This window comes from Spodoptera frugiperda, chromosome 3 (genome assembly GCF_023101765.2).
Source record: "Spodoptera frugiperda isolate SF20-4 chromosome 3, AGI-APGP_CSIRO_Sfru_2.0, whole genome shotgun sequence".
Lineage (NCBI taxonomy): Eukaryota > Metazoa > Arthropoda > Insecta > Lepidoptera > Noctuidae > Spodoptera > Spodoptera frugiperda.
Genome location: NC_064214.1, coordinates 4,458,926 through 4,480,326, shown reverse-complemented (window position 1 = coordinate 4,480,326; position 21,401 = coordinate 4,458,926). Strand labels below are relative to the sequence as shown.

Sequence of the window (21,401 nt, the reverse complement as noted above, 5' to 3'; positions counted from 1 at the left end):
TCTCGATTGAAATAAAAGGTAAGAAAATTATCAGTAAAATTTTAAACTTCTGAGGGGTCAAGTAATAAAACATGGTATATATAAAACTTATCTGATTATATTTATAAAATATCACTTCATGCTTTACAAAATTATAAAATTCGAGTACATTCTAGCCATTACTACTAATGACACAACAAATACTAGAGTATATACTGTTCTTCGTGCCTATAAGATAGGTATACGTTACTTATAAGTAATTTTATGTAATATAGTAAAAAAATAATCATCTTTCCTATAAACAATTGAATAAATTAATATAATCATAATCTTGATATAGGTAATAATATAATTTATACCACTCTAGTAGTATGTATTTGTGATTAGACTAATCTTCTACAATAAATTATTGTTTTATTTAATGTTATCTATTAATTATCATATCTAATACCTATTTACTTTTTGAGAACGTTTACGAATGCCCATCATATTATGTTAGGTTCTAAAAATGAAGTTCGTAGTCTCAAAAAGCAATACAAACTGGTCTTTGTTTGAATTTTTAACAATATTACAATACACATTTCAATACACAATAAACAATTTAACAATAAACATTATTACCAAATTTCATCAGGGTATGAGCTGACAGGGTGTGTGGATGATAGGACACTTTTATCAACGGGAACGCGGGTACTAGTCGCTGGCAGACCGACAGGTAATGGTGATGATAATGAATAAACAGTTTCCACAGTCACTATGAAACATAGATATTATTAATATTTTTGGTTAAAATAATACTTATATGAAGTTACGTTTTTTTAAGAAACCATAATAATTATGTATTATGTAACCCATAATGTTGGATATTATATTCATTTGGACGTTTAAGCTTCTGACTCCTGACACAAGATACAACAAGTGATAAAATGATAAATGATATTTATTTCTGTAAATAGGTTATAAAATAACAGTTTTACACGTCAATATTTCAAATAGCTAGATGAGGCCGCAAGCGAATAAGTACTTTCGTAATATAAATTCATTGCAATGGTATTTTGATATGGCACGATAACATACCTAGCCAGTGACTTCAGATCTTATTTCGAAAAGATGGTATTTTTAAATTTTTTCTCAACAAAATAATTTTAATATTATCACGTACCGAAAAATAAAATTTCTTAAATATTGTTTATAGGTATATCGTTTCGTTTATGGTATTGCTGAATAATTTCTTTCATATAGATTAATATTGATATCTGGATATGCACTCCTTACCCTCGGTACTTTTAAAGTACTAGGGATATCTTCAATATTATTAATGATTGCATCTTGAGACTTTCTTTTCCTTTTTCCAAGTCTATAAAATAATAAACATATTAAGGCAAAGACTATAACATAGAGAACAACTGTCATTGTGATAGTAAGTGGATTCCAAAAACTATTCGGGTTTTGGGTAGTGCCGGGGTCTGGAATAGGTGATGTCAGACAAGGATCCGGTGACTCTGTCCCGTTCGTTGGATCAAGTTCCTCAACTGATGTGGTTGTTGTAATTAGGCTTGTTGTTGTAGTTGGGGTCATTGTTGTTGTTGTAGTTGTAGTTGGGATTGTTGTAATTGAGGTTGTTGTTGTTGTAGTTGTAGTTGTTGTAGTTGGGATTGTTGTAATTGAAGTTGTTGTTGTTGTAGTCGGGGTTGTTGTAGTTGGGTCTGTTGTAGTCGGAGTTGTTGTAGTCGGGTCTGTTGTAGTCGGGTCTGTTGTAGTCGTGGTTGTTGTAGTCGGGTCTGTTGTAGTCGGGTCTGTTGTAGTCGGGTCTGTTGTAGTCGGGTCTGTTGTAGTCGGGTCTGTTGTAGTCGGGGTTGTTGTAGTCGGGTCTGTTGTAGTCGGGTCTGTTGTAGTCGGGTCTGTTGTAGTCGGGTCCGTTGTAGTCGGGTCTGTTGTAGTCGGCTCTGTTGTAGTCGGGTCTGTTGTAGTCGGGTCTGTTGTAGTCGGGTCTGTTGTAGTCGGGTCTGTTGTAGTCGGGTCTGTTGTAGTCGGGTCTGTTGTAGTCGGGTCTGTTGTAGTCGGGTCTGTTGTAGTCGGGTCTGTTGTAGTCGGGGTTGTTGTAGTCGAAGTTGTTGTAGTCGGGTCTGTTGTAGTCGGGTCTGTTGTAGTCGGGGTTGTTGTAGTCGGAGTTGTTGTAGTCGGGTCTGTTGTAGTCGGGGTTGTTGTAGTCGGGGTTGTTGAAGTCGGGTCTGTTGTAGTCGGGTCTGTTGTAGTCGTGGTTGTTGTAGTCGGGTCTGTTGTAGTCGGGTCTGTTGTAGTCGGGTCTGTTGTAGTCGGGGTTGTTGTAGTCGGGTCTGTTATAGTCGGGGTTGTTGTAGTCGCGTCTGTTGTAGTCGGGTCTGTTGTAGTCGGGGTTGTTGTAGTCGTGTCTGTTGTAGTCGGGGTTGTTGTAGTCGGGTCTGTTGTAGTCGGGTCTGTTGTAGTCGGGGTTGTTGTAGTCGGGTCTGTTATAGTCGGGGTTGTTGTAGTCGGGTCTGTTGTAGTCGGGTCTGTTGTAGTCGGGTCTGTTGTAGTCGGGGTTGTTGTAGTCGGGTCTGTTGTAGTCGGAGTTGTTGTAGTCGGGTCTGTTGTAGTCGGGGTTGTTGTAGTCGGGTCTGTTGTAGTCGGGGTTGTTGTAGTCGGGTCTGTTGTAGTCGGGGTTGTTGTAGTCGGGTCTGTTGTAGTCGGGGTTGTTGTAGTCGGGTCTGTTGTAGTTGGGGTTGTTGTAGTTGAGGTTGTTGTTGTAATTTCTTCATAGATTTGACATAACCCTGGATTCATATTTGGTGGTAGGTATCGAAAAGAATCAATTAAAATGATAGATTCGTTCGATGCCATTGCCAATATAGATACCTGGAACAATTAATGTTAAGTTAAATATGAAAAAATGTATGATAGATATTAATAAGAATATTGGATGAAATGACAATGTTCAATTTGTATGGAGACTGGTGCTTTTTAATTTTAGGGCGGCAGTTGATCATATGTGAAAAAACTGAAAAAAATAACTAAAAACAAAAAAATATATGGAGTCTTATATAAAAAAAAATCACTCAATGGTACCGCATCTGACGCTCATGAACCTTCATACCACAACACCTTTAAAGCATCCCACAGATTATCGACTGAGAAACAAAAATTACTATCTGGCTTACCACATATTGCGGTGTGGTATTTCAGTGCCCGACGATCGGAAAGGACAGAAGCGATCAATTTGAAGCTAAGAATTGTGGCAAAATTTTGAATAACTTGAATAAAAAATGCAAAATAAAATTAGTAACTCTTGCTTCTTTCAACCCTCATATCTCAGTTCGGACTGAGATCTCCATATACGTATGTGCCTATAGACAATTTTGTTCGTAGTGTTTTTTTAGACAATACTTTTCATATATCAACTGCCGTCAGAAAAAACCGGCCAAGTGCCAGTCAGACTCGCCCATGAAGGGTTCCGTAGCAGCAAGTAGATGACATAGTGTTTGTATGAACGACAAAGTTACATATATTTGCGCTTTTTGAAAATGTTTTATTTCTTCAAAACTATTAAACTATTAATCGTTCAAACCAATTTTCGTTAAAAGTTTCTATTGAAATCTACAGCATATATTTTTTTTAGTTTTCTCACTCTCTTATTTTAAAAGTTAGAGGGGGGGGGGCGCACTCATTTTTAGGGTTCCGTAGCCAAATGGCAAAAAACGGAACCCTTATAGATTCGTCATGTCTGTCTGTCCGTCCGTCCGTCCGTCCGTATGTCACAGCCATTTATTTTCGAAACTGTTGGGCCTACATAGTTGAAACTTTGTAGGTTGATGTATTTCGATAACCGCTATTCGAATTTTGTCACTTTGGAATTGTTTAACTTTCAAACAATTGATTTTGACGAAATGGTGCTCCCACACAGCGGTTATATAACGTTATACAACAATGTGTAACAATAACATTTGTGTTTAAACAAATTATAACAGTGGTTGTAGAGTATGTTACATGCTGTTATAAATGTTACACAATGTTGTATAACGTTATATAACTGCTGTGTGGGAGCACCAAAAAATAGTTTTAGGAACCTTAATGTCTTTTTTAAAGACCTATCCATAGACACAGATACGTTAGCTAAAAAAAAATGAATTGGTTCCAAGTATGGAGTGTCCCCCATAAATTTTTTTAATTATTAATTTTTATAAACATTTGAGTAGCGGTTACCGAAATACATCAACCTAAAAAGTTTCAACTATGTAGGCCCAACAGTTTCGGAAATAAATGGCTGTGATATACGGACGGACAGACAGACAGACAGATAGACAGACATGACGAATCTATAAGGGTTCCGTTTTTTACCATTTGGCTACGGAACCCTAAAAAAGATAAAATATTTCAAATGATATTGAAAGCAGATTATTTACGGGTATAATATTTATTTATTTAAGCACTGTTTGTCTGAATTTAAAACATGGTTATATAAATATAGAAAATATATACCACTTGGATAAAGTTGTATGTACTTTAGTCTGTGTCATCATTTTTGGTATATTTGACCTCCCTCTTACCCCGCAATAGAAATGTAAAAAGATAGGACACAATTAACTTTTATTTCTTCATCTACGAATAAATTCTTTAAAACCACTACAGTATAAAATTGATATAAACAAATTTTTGGAGAAATTATTTATAACAACTATTTACACTGTTATAATTTATTACATATATTTTTAGCATAGACGAGTTACTTATTCGATGGTATATTTATTGTTTATGTCACTTAAATCGAAAACTATAAGAATATATATACAGTACTCACGTAGCCTTCATATGTATTTGGGCCCAAATTAGTTTCTAAGCTCACAGTACGCCATCCTTTCGCTGGGACTGGATTCTCCTTGTCAAATTCTTGGCCGTACGTTTTGTCATAGACCACAATTTGAATGAAATGGTTTATTTCTGATTCTGTATACATCTCAATTTCAATTGTACCACCCTTGTAAATTTTAAATGGGAACGTCGACATACAACTTGCTGTGCTACCTGGTGACGGTGTTATAAATTTGGTACTGAGCTTATTTGGTCCGTTTATATCCAAATTACTGTACTCGCCGATAATCCATGGCTTCGTGCTATCATGGTTCTTGCATAACGGGCCATTATTACTAAACAAATCGTTGAAGTTTTCTTCGAAATTGTATTTCACACAGGAATCATCACTGACTACGAACGACACAAAGATAACAAAAATTAAAACTTTGAGAATCATCTCGGTACACAAATTGTACGGCTATGAACTATTCCGGTATTATTTCATATTTAAATTCAATACATATCTAAAAAATTGGTAATGGATACGGATAAGATATCATAATTAATAAATGATAATTTCTGTGCAACATAAACGATAATCATTGCATTCCTTTATATACCTTATGTCAAAATTATTAGAAGTCACTAGACTATATTATTTATAAATACATAGCTACTAAATTGAACATTTTTTTATACATGCATGGGTTTTGTTTAGTTGGCTATTTTTTTTAATGTCTATGTATCTAATATTAAGGCATATATACATTTGTTTATTTGGATGTTTTGATGTTCGTCCGTCAATCAGGCTGAAACTATTGAACGGATTTTGATGAAATTTGGTATCCACACGGTAAGAGCTGATTTGGGCGATAGGATACTTTTTATCCCACGGGAATGCGGGCGAAGCCGCTGGCAGGAGCTAGTGCACATATAATATTAATATGAGATCCGTTTTGTAAAATATTACTTATGAAATTGTAGTTCCTATACAACGTGTAACAAAATACCCATATACATCAAGAAGCCCTGATGAATACTGGTTGAATAGAGTCTCTACACGAAGTTTCAGCTTAAAATACGTTTAAAAATTTTTTTGTACCAAATAACTGATATCGCATAGTTTTTGATTTTAAATCATAAAAACGTGTCACAACACTACAGGGATCACTCGCTAATATTACGAAACATTTATTCTCTCAATCTGATCGCCTAATACCTGTCTACCTAATTTAGAATCACGCGGCGGCGCGAATTGAAAAATTCATAACTTGGTACCATGAAAAAATTAGTTTAAAAAACCCTTACCGTATCGTTTGTTATGTTATCTAGAAGCCGTGTACTTGATATGTATACCCCCTTTTTGTTACACGTTGTATATACCTATAGAGGGTGACAGGTTAAGTCAACCTAAATTCTTTGAGAGATGATAGTTTCTATCATTCCTGACCGATTTGACTATTCCTAATCAAATAGATAAGGGATGTGGAGTTCTCTAGTCGAATCGGTCAGAAATGAAAAAAAACTATCATCTCTTAAAGGATTAAGGTCGATTTAATCTGTAACCCTGTACAATATTAAATACTTATCACAACAATACCATAAATCGATGCATCAGTCATAATAAGGTTTTATTATCTTGTGATAAAAATAAATGCGAACTCAATTTACGATACTTGTTAAAATATTTGAAATATTTAGTTTTAAAACGAAGTTATTTGATTCTTTGGTGTTAACATAAACAACAGTTAAACTTATTAACTGAAATTCAAAATGATTAGCATTTGTTACTGAATATTACGAAAATCTATAATTATGTTAATTTCCTTTATTGCCTAAATGATGCGAAAACGAAACCTTTTTCTGTTTTAAATTGAAATGAAATTACTATTTATTTATAACTACATAAATGAATTAGTAATTTCTTCAGCTTTTATCGTTCCCTCTCTCGTAAATTCAATCCCACCCAAAACATAAATGTGAAAGGCTGCCAAGTTCGATAATATTGGAATGCTTCGCCTATAAAAGAAGTGAGATCTAAATAAGTACCAAGTTCCATACACAGACCTCAGTTAAAAATGATATAACAAGTTGGCAAGTTTTCACACACTTTGTTATAAACTTACTAAACGCAATGAGTCAACTATATAATTTTCTAATAAAACTTGCCAAGTTATATCATTTTTAACTGAGGTCTGTGTATGGAACTTGGTACTTATTTAGATCTCACTTCTTTTATAGGCGAAGCATTCCAATATTATCGAACTTGGCAGCCTTTCACATTTATGTTTTGGGTGGGATTTCATTTATTTTTGTAAGGTTTATTTTCTTTTTTTCAAATTTTACTTTATTTTAACTAAATACAAACCTTCGTAACGAATTTTAGGTCGGTACGACCATTGGAAGATATAGATAATTTTTTTGTTTTAGTTTCTTAGGGGTATGAATTTACACCTTCATTATTTTTAAAACCGACTCACACTTGGCCATTTTCAGATTTTTTCCTTTACCTTGACCTAAAGACCTACCTCCATGCCAAATTTCAAGTCAATACGACCATTGGAAGTGGTCTAGGTTTTTGATGAGTGAGTGAGTCAGTCAGTCAGTGAGTGTATAGTAAAAATAGCGATTTTCTGACGTCAATATCTCAAGACCTACAATAGGTACATTAATGAAATTTTGTATTTTAGATAAGTAAGTAGATCTCGACAGATACTAGAAATTTCATATGCGTAGATAAAATAGATTTTGAGTTATAGGTGGGTCGAACTTGGCCCGAAATGGTTCGTGTAATATAACCCACGGCCGGTGTGTCGGTTTTTTGCTCGAACTTGGCGGACACACTGCCGTGTGTCTAGATTTAAAAGAAATAGCTCATATTATCCATAAAATCACCGGAAAGAGTAAGTCGCTTGTTGTTTTTAGTGTGGACCTTGGTCTGATCCAGCCATAATATTTAAATTCCTCACATGGTCTTGATCGAAAATAAGAATCCGTTAAGGTAAAAATGAATTACTTCTTGCGTATGGATTTGTATTGACGTCCGGGAATACATGTTTTACACGTGGTACTTTAAAAGTACTTGGAATGTCTTCAAAATCTAAACTTGCACCTATCTTGGCAACTGCTGCAGCTTTAGCTCTTCTTCGTCCAATTTCATAAAATAGCAGACATATAAGAACAAGGATTATGAGTGATAGTAGAACAACCATTGTGATAGTAAGTGGTGTCCAAAAACTATTAGTATTTGCCATATCACAATCGTTTGCTGTTGTTGTTGGCGGCTCTGGTGTCGTTGTTGGTTCTGGAATACTTGTAAGTTCCGGTGTTGTTGTTGGTTCTAGAGTCGTTGGCACCGGAGTTGTTGTTGGCTCCGGAGTTGTTGTTGGCTCTGGACTAGTGGTAGGCTCTGGAGTAGTTGTTGGCTCCGGAGTAGTGGTGGGTTCTGGTGTAGTTGTTGGCTCCGGAGTAGTGGTGGGTTCTGGTGTAGTGGTTGGCTCCGATGTTGTTGTGGGTTCAGGAGTGGTTGTAGGTTCGGGGGTAGTTGTTGGCTCCGGAGTAGTGGAAGGCTCCGGTGTAGTTGTTGGTTCCGGAGTAGTGGTGGGTTCTGGTGTTGTAGTGGGTTCAGGAGTGGTTGTAGGTTCTGGAGTAGTTGTTGGCTCTGGAGTAGTGGTAGGCTCTGGTGTAGTTGTTGGTTCCGGAGTTGTTGTTGGCTCCGGAGTAGTGGTGAGCTCTGGTGTTGTTGTGGGTTCAGGAGTGGTTGTAGGTTCGGGAGTAGTGGTTGGCTCCGGAGTAGTGGTAGGCTCTGGTGTAGTTGTTGGCTCCGGAGTAGTGGTGGGCTCTGGTGTAGTTGTTGGCTCCGGAGTAGTCGTTGGCTCTGGAGTAGTGGTAGGTTCTGGTGTAGTCGTTGGCTCTGGAGTAGTTGTTGGCTCTGGAGTAGTTGTCGGCTCCGGTGTTGTTGTGGGTTCAGGGGTGGTGGTTGGTTCTGGAGTTGTAGTTGGCTCCGGTGTTGTTGTGGGTTCAGGAGTGGTTGTAGGTTCAGGAGTAGTTGTTGGCTCCGGAGTAGTGGTGGGTTCTGGTGTAGTAGTTGGCTCTGGAGTAGTGGTGGGTTCTGGTGTAGTGGTTGGCTCCGGAGTAGTAGTTGGTTCTGGAGTAGTGGTTGGCTCTGGAGTAGTCGTTGGCTCCGGTGTTGTTGTGGGTTCAGGAGTGGTAGTTGGTTCTGGGGTTGTAGTTGGCTCCGGAGTTGTTGTGGGTTCAGGAGTGGTTGTAGGTTCAGGAGTAGTTGTTGGCTCCGGAGTAGTGGTGGGTTCTGGTGTAGTAGTTGGCTCTGGAGTAGTCGTTGGTTCTGGAGTAGTGGTTGGCTCTGGAGTAGTCGTTGGTTCTGGAGTAGTGGTTGGTTCTGGAGTAGTGGTTGGCTCTGGAGTAGTGGTTGGCTCTGGAGTAGTGGTTGGCTCTGGTGTAGTTGTTGGCTCTGGAGTAGTGGTTGGCTCTGGAGTAGTGGTTGGCTCTGGAGTAGTGGTTGGCTCTGGAGTAGTGGTTGGCTCTGGAGTAGTGGTTGGCTCTGGAGTAGTGGTTGGCTCTGGAGTAGTGGTTGGCTCTGGAGTAGTGGTTGGCTCTGGAGTAGTTGTTGGCTCTGGAGTAGTGGTTGGCTCTGGAGTAGTGGTTGGCTCTGGAGTAGTCGTTGGCTCTGGAGTAGTCGTTGGCTCTGGAGTAGTCGTTGGTTCTGGTGTAGTAGTTGGCTCTGGAGTAGTCGTTGGCTCTGGTGTAGTAGTTGGCTCTGGAGTAGTCGTTGGCTCTGGAGTAGTCGTTGGTTCTGGTGTAGTAGTTGGCTCTGGAGTAGTCGTTGGTTCTGGAGTAGTCGTTGGCTCTGGAGTAGTCGTGGGCTCTGGAGTAGTGGTTGGCTCCGGTGTTGTTGTGGGTTCAGGAGTGGTGGTTGGTTCTGGAGTTGTAGTTGGCTCCGGAGTCGTTGGATCTGGATCATCTTCATAGAGGCGGCAATAATCTTCACCCGTGTCAGGTGGTACATATCGGAATGAATCAACTAAAAGTATAGAATCAGGAGATGCCATACCCATAATGGATATCTGAAACAAAGTATAATTACCAATCGTTAATAATTTACTTTTAGTTAGGGCTAGGTTGGCTAAAATATCGAATTTATTAATTTATTAATCTATCTGATTATTCGATTATCACATTTTTTATAGTGGTGATAGCGCGGATTTTAAAGCTTCTCGTGCATGAGAACTTCGAACCACAGTTCGAAATCAGACTAGTACTAATGTGACTTTTTCCGAGTTAAAGTGTTTAGAATGTAAATATTTATTGTGGGAGAGCCATGCTTCGGCACGAATGGGCCGGCTCAACCGGAGTGATAACACGGCCTCACAGAAAACCGACGTGAAACAACGCTTGTGTTTCGTTGTGTGAGTGAGGTTACCGGAGGCCCAATTCCCCCCTTCCCAATCTTCCCCATCCCCGATTCCCGAACAACAACCCTTAAATTCCTAACTACCAAAAAGCCGGCAACGCACTTGTAACGCCTTTGGTGTTTCAAGTGTCCATGGGCGGCGGCGATTGCTTACCATCAGGTAATACGTCTGCTCGATTACCGGCATGTTTAAAAAAAAATAATATACAAAACATTTCGGTTCAGAAGCATACAATAAATTTATGAAAACAACTTTAAAAGTCGAGAACCATTGTTACTTTTGGGCACTCATTTAAAGAGGCAGTTGTAATTAGTAGTTTTGGTAAGTTAAAAATTACAAATGACACGTTTAATTAGTTTTAACTGCTGAACTACAGCAGTTAAAACTAAGCAGTTTACTGCTTAGCTTTAACAAATTGTTTGTTTATACAAAAATGAGTAACAAAAAAATAATGAAATGGATCAGTGAATATATATGTAATTGACCAGAAAAATTATTAAATGGGCAGTAAAAATAATTAAAACAGCGGTTACGTGTGGGCAGTAATAAATCAGAATTTGTCCAGAAGAAATCTCTTTCCAAGCAATTTTTTTTCTATGAAACACGGCGGTAAACGAGCAGACGTATCACCTGGGGTCTACTCTAATTCAACGAAAAACGAAGTTTCGTCCGAAACTTCGCAGATTTCGTACTACAATTCTATTTATTGCGAACCTTTGTGAACAAAAATTAAATTATTTTTTTGATTTGAAATTAAAAATAAAGCGTTATTTTAGATAATTAAGCGAAACTTCGGATTCGAGAACCAGAGTAGGCCCCCTGATGGTAAGCAATCGCCGCCGTCCATGGACACTTGAAACACCAGAAACGATATAAGTGCGTTGCCGGCTTTTTTGCAAAAAATAGTTACCTTACTTTTGTATATCTTGAGATTTTTTTTCTCACTCACTAAAAACTACTTCTGTCCTACTTCTGCCCTTCGTGCCGAAGCCCCAGCAACCCGTTAAATCATCCGTGGCTCCATATCAGGCATCAGCCTTACTGGGCTTCATCGGTCTATTGAGTCTTTGAGTCGAGTGTCTCGCGCAACGGCTGGGGTGTGAGGTTCGTCACCTCACGCGCCGCGCCTACTTTTTAGCTAGCATGACTACTTCGTAAAACGCATAACGACGAGATGGCATTCTAGTCACCCTCCCTCGATACCACGGCCTAAACCGAGGATATCGAGCTGCGGACTACCTAGCGGGTTTACCGGGGCTCCGGCTCGAAAAGCAGGAGAAGGAACGGGGTGGTTTTTAGTCAGTAAGAGTCTGACACTCCCTCTCGCCTTGCCCAAGGCGGGAAAAGTCATTGGATGACTTTCCCCCTCAAAAAAAAAAAAAACACCACCGGTATGCTCCACCGTGTCCTCCCGGTAATGACACTCACACTGATTATACCTGGGCATTTCCTCCCACCCAATCGGAAATAGGTATATCCAGAAACTCCCATGTTCGGTAAACACTTGAGTCAGGTGGTAGATGAGAATGTCGTATTGTCTCTCAAACCATTTTTCAGAGAGGGGACTTACCGCTGCAATGATAGCGAGCCTAATTATGCCTTAGGCTAAGTTATTCAGTTTTAATCAGTTGCCAATACATCAGTTATCATTTATAAATACTAATAATGACAGAAATATCATTAATTCTAAAATAGCAAGTAATTTCTTATCCAATTTTGGTTTGTGTCACTAGTTTGGTCGATAGAAAACTGAATTTAGGGTAAAGTACCCAATTATCAGCACTTTAAGAGTTAGTCCTAATTTAAGCCAATTTATTATTGTTAAAAAAAAGGCTTTTGTCCGTTAAGGCAAATTTTATAGTTATAATATTTAATAAGGAAGACGATAATAAAAGAAAAACATGATTGACCTCTATCCAAGATTATTTAGACAAGTAAGAATAAAAAATAGGTCTGTCACCATTTACTGGCACCATCTCCACCAATCACTAGCATAGAGCAACCCAATTATCAGCACCTAACTATTACTGTTAGGAAATGCATTAAAAAAATTTGTTACATTATTAAAATCTGTTTTTATTTATTTTTTATATAATTATTAGGTAGGTAACAAAACAATTACTTATAATCTAATAATAATTTTATCTGTATAAGTCGAGCAAAAAAAAGCGTCACGGCCGTACCATCCTTTTCTCGAAGCCATTCAGGCCAATTTTGACCGCCTATAACTTCGTTGTGGATAAAACAAGAAGCCTGAATTAAGCAGGCATTGTACAAACATTTTCATTAAATTTTAACCATTAATTTAAGAATAACACGTCAAAGTTTCGAAATTTTGTCACTGACTGACAGATCATCAAAAGTATAAGGCACTTCTAACAGACATAGAATCTTAAAATTTTTGTGTAAAATTAGTATTTAGTACCTACATCAAGGGAAAAACGGAAAATATTTTGTAAATTCAGTCAGTTTTTTAGATACATCAACTGCATCAATAACTTTTCAATCCTAAATGTATGGGATTAGAAAATTATTGATACAGTTACTATTTCATCACACCAATAACTTTGTAAACCCATATAAATGTATGAGATTACAAAGTTATTGATGCAGTTACATTTTATTGTTTAATGGAATATTTGAATCTACAAAAAAAGTGAGATACCATCAAAAACATTCCGTAAAAAAATCCAAGTCTCGCATCTCATCAGTTTATGTACCGTAAAAAAGTATGAGATTCATGTAATACCAAGTCGGTTATTTTATTTAGTCCCTACTTAAGAGACCTCCTGTCTTAAGTTATAATGTAAATTGTTATCAAATCCATATTAGATTAATTTTACGTTTTAAATAAAATAGATTGACTTGGCCATCGCAGGAAAACACTACTTTTGTAGACAATTCTCGTATTAAATTGAATTATATTGAACTAGCTTTCCGCCCGCGGCTTCGCCCACGTGTAATTCGGTTATATATAGCGTTTTTTAATGATCTCGACAGGGCTTTTTCTTCCACAGGCTGAAATCTTTTTTTCATTTCAATTACGTTTTTGACAATTTCATAGATCTGTTTAAGTATTTGCGTCTGATAGTCATCATCCCATGTGAATGAGCTGATGATGGAAGGTACAACTCCTCAACGGTTAGGAGTTGAAAGAAAATTCTTACGAAGTTATACGTACATCTGAGGCTATTAGGTTGACCTGATAATAAAAAGTAAATCTCATTAACGTTAAGAATTTAGGTGAAAATGGATGCGGACAAATTTCGTCTCTTCACTTGTTTCCTTTTAGCTGTTTGTATGGGTAGTGTCACAAAATAGGGATTTAAAGGCGTGATGTTATTAATGTTATGCATGTGTGTACATAATTATGTATGTTATTATGTATGTTAAAGAGACGACTGAAAGTTGTCATACAAAGTCTTTTTTTTGGGAAATCATCAAATGACCTCTCCCGCTCTGGGTGGAACGGAAGGGAGTGTCAGACTTTTACTGACTAAAACCCACCTCGTTCCTTCAGTTGCCCTTTGCGTTCCGGGGCCACGGTATCTCGTTAGAACTTTCCCGCAGCCCCGGCTCAGTTTATCCCGTTTCCCCCCTTGGGGGTTGACATTTCAAAAATCCCTTCTTAGTGCTCACTTATGTTACTAAAGGAACCTCTGTTCAAAATCTCAGACTCCTATACCGAGCGGTTTCGGCTGTGCGTTAATAAATCAGTCACCCAATCGCACCCCTAAATCACGATTGGAGGGTAGTTTGAAAAAACTTATAATGTCAAACATATTTACTTGCCTATGTACGTGTTCATGCCAAGTTTCAAGTTTATAAACCCAAGGAATAAGATTTTTCATAGAAACGTTTTTACCCCTTTCCCCCCTTGGGGTTGAATTTCCAAAAATCCTTTCTTAGTGCTCCCCTACATATCCCAAGGAACCTACATTCCAAATTTCAGCTGTCTGCGACCAGTAGTTTCGACTGTGCGTTGTCTGTCAGTCAGTCAGTCAGTCACTCAGTAACGGAAGAGTTTTATATATATAGATTACGATGGTCTATTGCACGATTACGTACGATGGCCAAGTCAATCTCTTTATTTAACACCTTTTCGTTCAGATATTTTTTCAGTAATCAAAATGTCCTGTAATCTGACTGGTGTAAGTAAATATTGTTGACTATCAAGACATACCAATTGCGCACTACTAAGACAATCTCCAGTATTATTATAAAATTGTTTCTTTGTTATAGAAGTTGTCGTAGCTTGCATACCATCTACAAAATCTCTGCTAATAATATTGGTAATAAAACAAAAAATAAGAAGAGAAAAAATAAATAGAAATAAATAAGAAGAGATGATGAAATTCTAGGGAAACCAATTTTAAACTACTTTAAACTAAAAACTACTTTTACAAAACAAAATTAATTCTTTGCATAAAATAAACATAATTTACATTAAAAATTAGAAAATTAGTATTTATGTGCTTTTTTCCATTTATCATCACCAGTGCTGATAATTTAGAATTTACAAAATATTCGATCCATTTATCAGCACTACGTATTTTACCAATTAATCACCAGAACCTCAAATTTTACTCTTCAGATTATAATCAAATATTATCTCAAATATCAGAGAAATCAGTAGTTTCAATATTAAATTTGTAAAATATACGATATATCATAAAATGTAAACACGTGTCCTCACGGCGATCACAAGAAACAGGCAAAAATAGAAGAAACTGCAGGACACAAATGTTTGTTTACATAATTTCCACCAATTTGAGGTCTCAAAGTATGATTATCCCAATAGCAGGATTCCAAAAACATACATTTATTTATTTATAAGTGTGGAAACCCAAATTAGTAAGTGAAAACTTTAGAATTGGTCGATTTATTCAGGGTGCTGATAATTTGGTGCAGTGCTAGCATTTGGGTAGTTCCCCTACGTCAAATAAAATATATGACACTAAGCGTACAAACTATAAGAAAAACTTGCTTGGTTTCTTAGCTAATTATTTAAAAAAATCTCAAAAACAAAAGAATTAATTGATGATAAGTAGTTTTTCTAATAAATAGTTTATACCTTAGTGTGATATATTAATATATATTTTTTAAATAAATTCAGTTTTCTATCGACCAAATTAGTGACACAAAACAAAATTTTATAAGAAATTACTGCTATTTTAAAACGAATGATATTTCTGCCATTATTAGTATTTATAAATGATAACGGATGTATTAGCAACTGATTAAAACTAAAACTACTAAAATCCAACCAGATTTTTTTTATTTATTGATGTTTTTGTAATCAATTCGGGATTTTTTTACCAAAACCAAAAATGTTGGATATCTCAGAAACTAGCCACTTTTCGCCCAAGGACCTCAGGGCTAATTTTGTAGGAAATTAGTTGTATTATCACCTCCCGAGGGGAATACGTCGAATTCAATATATACAAGATGTTTGGTTCATGGACCGACACAATTTTTCCAGGGATTCGAAAAGGTAATAACTTAAAGCCAAAGGTATTATCAGTCACTTATGTACTAATAGTTTACCGACCCGCTGATAGGTAAATAGTCAAAACAAAACATGACTTAATGATCATACAAATAATCTGTAATTAAATTGTATACGGCTTAATAATTGGTATTATCAATTAAGACTAATTTATAACTTTTTTCAGAACACTTCTTACCTATCAGTGGGTCGGTAACCTATCAGTATAATGACTGATAATAGTTACCATTTCCTTTTTAGTTTTTACCTTGGTTTTTGATGTCGGGTTTTTTTAATAACTGCTAATTTTTGTGTGTTGTTCCCGTAAAAATACGGGTATGGCATAATAGTAACCCGTATTCATACTTCATAATGAATCATTTCTATGACATATAGCATACTGTTAGAAAGGGTATTACGTACTTTTTTTAAAAGTAAAATTAAGATAAAAATAGCTTTTAGTTTGTTTTCTAATTAATTTAAAAGCTAAAAAAATCCAGGCGCGAAAGGGAAAGAACAAACGTTGGAATCTTTCAAGAATTATTTTTGAAATCATTTCAGATTAATTTTGAGAATACAACAAAAGCAACATTATTTTGGACTCTACACCCACCAACAAAAATATTATTTTGAATCAAAGAAAATATTTAGAGTATAATTTTACATATCAATAAGAAAAGTCATATTTAATCAACCATTACATTTGGGACGTTCGCTTTATTGGTAAAAGGTATCTAACGACATAATACCTGGAAAAATACCTGAAAAAATGATGCCGATCCTTGCACCAAACACCCTCAAAACTGCTTTAACAACATACTACGCCTAGATGCATGTTATGCCTAAATTGTGGAATCTAGATGTGAGAAAACAGTTAGGCCGCTGTTATAGCAGCGGTAAGTCCCTTAAGAGCAAGGGTAGCTCGCCGCCCGACCAGAACCAGACCCGTGCGTATGGCGCGTCGCGTTACGCGCACCCAGTAGGACTGATCCCCGATCCGGAGCTGCGGACAACGTAAAATGTTACCGGGGCTGCGGCTCAAAGCAGAAGAAGGAACGGGGTGGTTTTTAGTCAGTAAGAGTCTGACACTCCCTCCCGCCTCACCCGAGGCGGGAGAAGTCATTGGATGATTTTCCCCCCTCAAAAAAAAAGAAAGAGATGTGGGAAAACAGGTATTCCACATTGGGCACCCGTTTAAATGGTACCCAAGCTAATAGAGATGTTCCACGTGCGGCACCCAGAGGTTTTTTTCGTGGGTGCCATTTTTGGAACACTGTATCATTTACGTACACGATGTTACACTCCAACTTGCTTATGATACCCTAGTACTTTATAACACATAGTAAATTTTTTAGTTTTATTTAAAATTGTAAGACAAGTTTATAGGGCATTTTCATTTTTATACTTATGTGATTTTTAATAAAATGACTGCGATTGTAACTAATAATATTAAGTAAATCATTTATAATTCAAAAGTTAGTTGTTGAATATTAAGATTTTTTGAATCGTCGTTGCAAATTGAAAACCTCTTATGGTGTGTCATTTTGGTCGAAAATGAGATTTGCTGTTGAAAAATTCGTCAACGAGTTGATTTCGTCAACGAATTCAACGAGATGATTTGTACACGGTCAATGTTTTGTTATTTTCAAAGTACGTAAATTGTATTTCTTTAAGAATAAAACTCCCGCTACGACGAGATAGTCATGGCAAGTATAAATTTGGACTCTAAATAACGAATTTAAGATTTTATATTTATTTATATACGCCGGAAATTGGTGTTTTATAGCAAATTAATCAGTCAGTCCTAAGCCTGAAAAAACTATGGAGGGAAGATCATCTAGATCATCTAGTATATAGTAGGTAAAGTCATCATAAAATGTTATCCAATTTCATTAGATAAACTGCATCAAATTGTTCGTGAATTAACATTACAACAGCATACGTTAATAAAAGCGTTTAGGCGTTTATCGTTTATGCAAGTTGACGTTCGTGACACGTTAACTCGTTGACGAAATTAATTAGTTGATCAACTAGTTGACAAACGCAATTCAACGTTAACGTTTCGTTCACGGAAAAACCTTCAACGACCCATCGCTACAAAAAAATACCTATGGGTGCCGTAAGTGGAACATCTTCGGTGCCATTTAAACGTGGTGCCCAATGTGGAATACCTCCAGAAAGAAAAAGATTGATTATCTATCTTTTGTTGACGACTCGACAAAAGAAATGTATACGAATTCTTGCCAATATAGAGAATACAGAAAACTGCAAACTATTCTTTGTGAAATATAATTTCTTATATTAACATACTTAAACAATTTTAAAAGTAAGCTTTGTTAGCATCAATCTAGTTATTATTAATTGAAGATTTGAGCATTAATCACCACGCGTGCTTAATACGGATTTGAGATTTTAAGCTTATAATTAGAAATTATAAGCCTAGTTTCCCTCACGATTTTTTCCTTCATCAGTCAGTGGTGTCTAAATAATCTTAGATAGTACATATAACTCGGAAAAACTCACATCTGCCAAGACGAACCAAGCGAAGCGCAAGGGTTATTATTTGCCGTTAGTAGGTTTCGAAACCCGCACCCTCATACATGAGAAGCGGACGTCTTAAACCTCCGGACCAAACGGTAAACAGATTTAGTGCACGTAATATTTAAAAAATAATCAAAATATTTTTGTATTTGTTGGTTTGATTTGAAATCTAAAGAATTTTGACATTATTGAATAAAAGTTGTTACTGAATTATAATAAAATTATTAATCTTTTCTCAAAAACATGGTTTTTAAGCTGGTACGCAAAATTAACCAAAAATGTCAAATTAATTTTCTGAAATATACTTATTTAGTATTTGAATAAGTATATATTAGATTTTTCATAACATTTAATTACTGGTTATAGAGCCACTTGACATTGGTTATGTTCGAAAGGATGTTGGGCATTAAGGAATGTTTGTGTGTATATTCAATAACACTAACTATAATAAAATATAGAGAAAGGTCATTATTTGATTTTCACATAATTATATAAACATTTATTTTTTACTTATTTTTTTTTTCACATATATATTTAAATTCCTCTAAAATTACATTTTTAAATACTACAAAATACAAGATAAAATAATATTTAAAAATATAAAAATAGGAGCCGACCAGTAGCAGGAGCATGGTCCAAACCACCGGTGGTTAGGGCTCCAGAGACAGAGACCTCCTCACAATACGTGCCGTTTCGAGGACTACTGCCTTCTGCATCAGGCCCTTGATCCATCCGTCCAACTCCAGCCTCCTAAGGTGGTTGTCGAGGCTGTTGGGTATTAATCCGTTGGCCGACACAACTATCGGCACAACGATAGCCGAATCCACATTCCACATGTCGACAACCTCGTGAGCCAAGTCAAGATATTTTATTTGTTTATCTTTCTCTGCTTTCACTAGGTTCTCGTCATGGGGGATGGTGATATCGATTACCATCGTGCGGCGCGCTTGTCGGTCTATCACCGCTAAGGTTTATTGGCTACAATAGTCCTGTCAGTGATGATAGACCGATCCCAGTACAACGTGATATGGCCGTTTTCGATAACTGGATCGCGCACATACTTGTTGTATGGAACCTCAAACTCAACAAGTTGATAGTGCAAAGCAAGTTGCTGGTGGATAATCTTGGCCACCTGATTATGTCTATGCAAATATTCTCCATTAGCCAAACGACCACAACCAGAAATTATATGTCTTATGGATTCACCAGGGCTATGACATGCCCGACATATGTCAACAGTCCCATCCTTAATAATATACTTCCGGTAGTTATTCGTAAGGATAACTTCGTCCATAATTGCACAGACAAATCCTTCAGTTTCTCCAAAGAGATTACTGAATCGTAGCCAAAATACAGACGCCAGAAAATCTACACTGGGTATATAATTATCTATTTAAAAATGTATCGAATAAGTATAGTAAATAATAATGACGTCAATTATTTAAGGGAACAACATTTTTTACGAGGGTTATAGCGTTACGGATGTTATGGCCTACGGCAGACTGATAGCGTTATTAATGTGCAATATTGTTTTGTTTAAGTATTTTACGGAATATGCGTAAAATAAAATCAAAATAACTTAAGTTAACTTTATTTTGATTTAAATTTCTCACCTGTTACCTGGAAATTTACTAATTTAGCCGGTATTCGATACACACAATTACACTACTTGATGCACCACATTCTTTCCTTTATATATAAATAAATAAGTGACATTTGGTGGCCCTAAGCTCTTAATTTTTTTATTATATGACATATTACTCACATAGCCTTGATACGAATTTGGGCCAACTATGTTTATCTTTAAAATGTCCCATCCATTCACATTATTAGCAATACCCATTCCTGTTACAAATGATGAACCATCAGGTAACTCTTGGTTCACCAAAATTTGGATCAGATCATTGTTATGTGTTCTTTCCATATAAATGTTGAATTCAATTCTACCACCTGCGTTCAATGTAAATAAGTGCGATGATGCACAACTCATTGTTGTAAGAGGTGTAATAAATGTGGTACTCTGCTCAAATGGACTAGTTAAACCCAAAGTACTATATTCGCCGACAATCCATAAGGGCAATGTGTTACACACTCCGTAATCACTAAACAAATCATTAAAACCTTCTTCGAAATCGTACTTCACACAGGAATCACAGACTACGCACGACACGAAAGTGAGTGTAACTAGTTTTAGAATCATTTCGTTTTCACGGCATGCTACGTATGTGACTACTACAGATATAAAATCTAAATCGTATTCTAATTTTATTTGAAGAAGATATTGTAGTTTTGTAATCTAATCGTATCTTAATTATTTGTAATGGATAGATAAGATAAAATCTCTAACGGTGTAGTTTACCAAAATTGACAGAATCTAATAACTTGTCCATCTGTCTACATACTTCTTGTTAGTTGTAAATTAATTAACATTGAGGTATTTTTTTCTTAAATCCAACTTCAGTCCGGTCCCGCCCATTGTGAATAAGTTCAATTTCAATTTTTTATTTTCTTTTATAGCTTAATTTTATTAAGGTATATTTAATATGTATTTATACGTATATCCATGTCATGCCGCACGTAATTTTTAAACTTTTATTTTAAGTGCATTTTCGTAGCCTTATGCGGTGATTTAGTTAAATTTGTAAAATTACGTCATAATAACAATAAAAAATAGTTTAAAATTAGTCTTTGCATGCTCTAAGTGGTAGTTAGTGTGTGTCAGAATGCTTTTGGGATAAGTGTTATTTAAGTGACATTTTGTGAGTGTTAAGAATTTATACTTTTAACGAATTAAAAAAATGTGCCGCCTTTTTTATGTGGAACGTAAGTTAAGTGTAGGCATTACGAGACGTAAAAAAACATGCAACACATAGATATAATGGCCTGGTAAGAGCAATAACTGTAAAAAAAACGGAACACGTAGTAGTAGTGCAGGCCATAAGTGCAGTCTTTAGTGATTTTCTTTTCCCTGTGACCAAGCGCGACTTGTATAGTTAATTGATTTTGAGTGTAATTTCTGAGTTTATTGATATTCTGAGTTTGTTTGTAATTTGGTGCGACAGGAGGTAAAAATGTGAAGACACCCAAAATAATATTACTCTCCACCACTGACAAACTCCCTAAAAAGTAGTATAATACAATCTTACATCAAATTT

At 36.2% G+C, this 21,401-nt stretch overlaps 1 protein-coding gene across 1 annotated transcript; it reads right to left on the bottom strand.

Moving 5' to 3' along the window:
* Nucleotides 1-77: 77 nt before the first annotated feature.
* LOC118274408 (mucin-2-like) lies at nucleotides 78-20,487 on the bottom strand. Its single transcript, XM_050707788.1, is given in 3 exon segments — nucleotides 78-2,750; nucleotides 8,045-9,869; nucleotides 20,012-20,487. Coding segments are annotated over 3 exon segments (3,822 nt in total). The 5' UTR covers nucleotides 20,447-20,487; the 3' UTR covers nucleotides 78-1,188.
* Nucleotides 20,488-21,401: the final 914 nt, after the last annotated feature.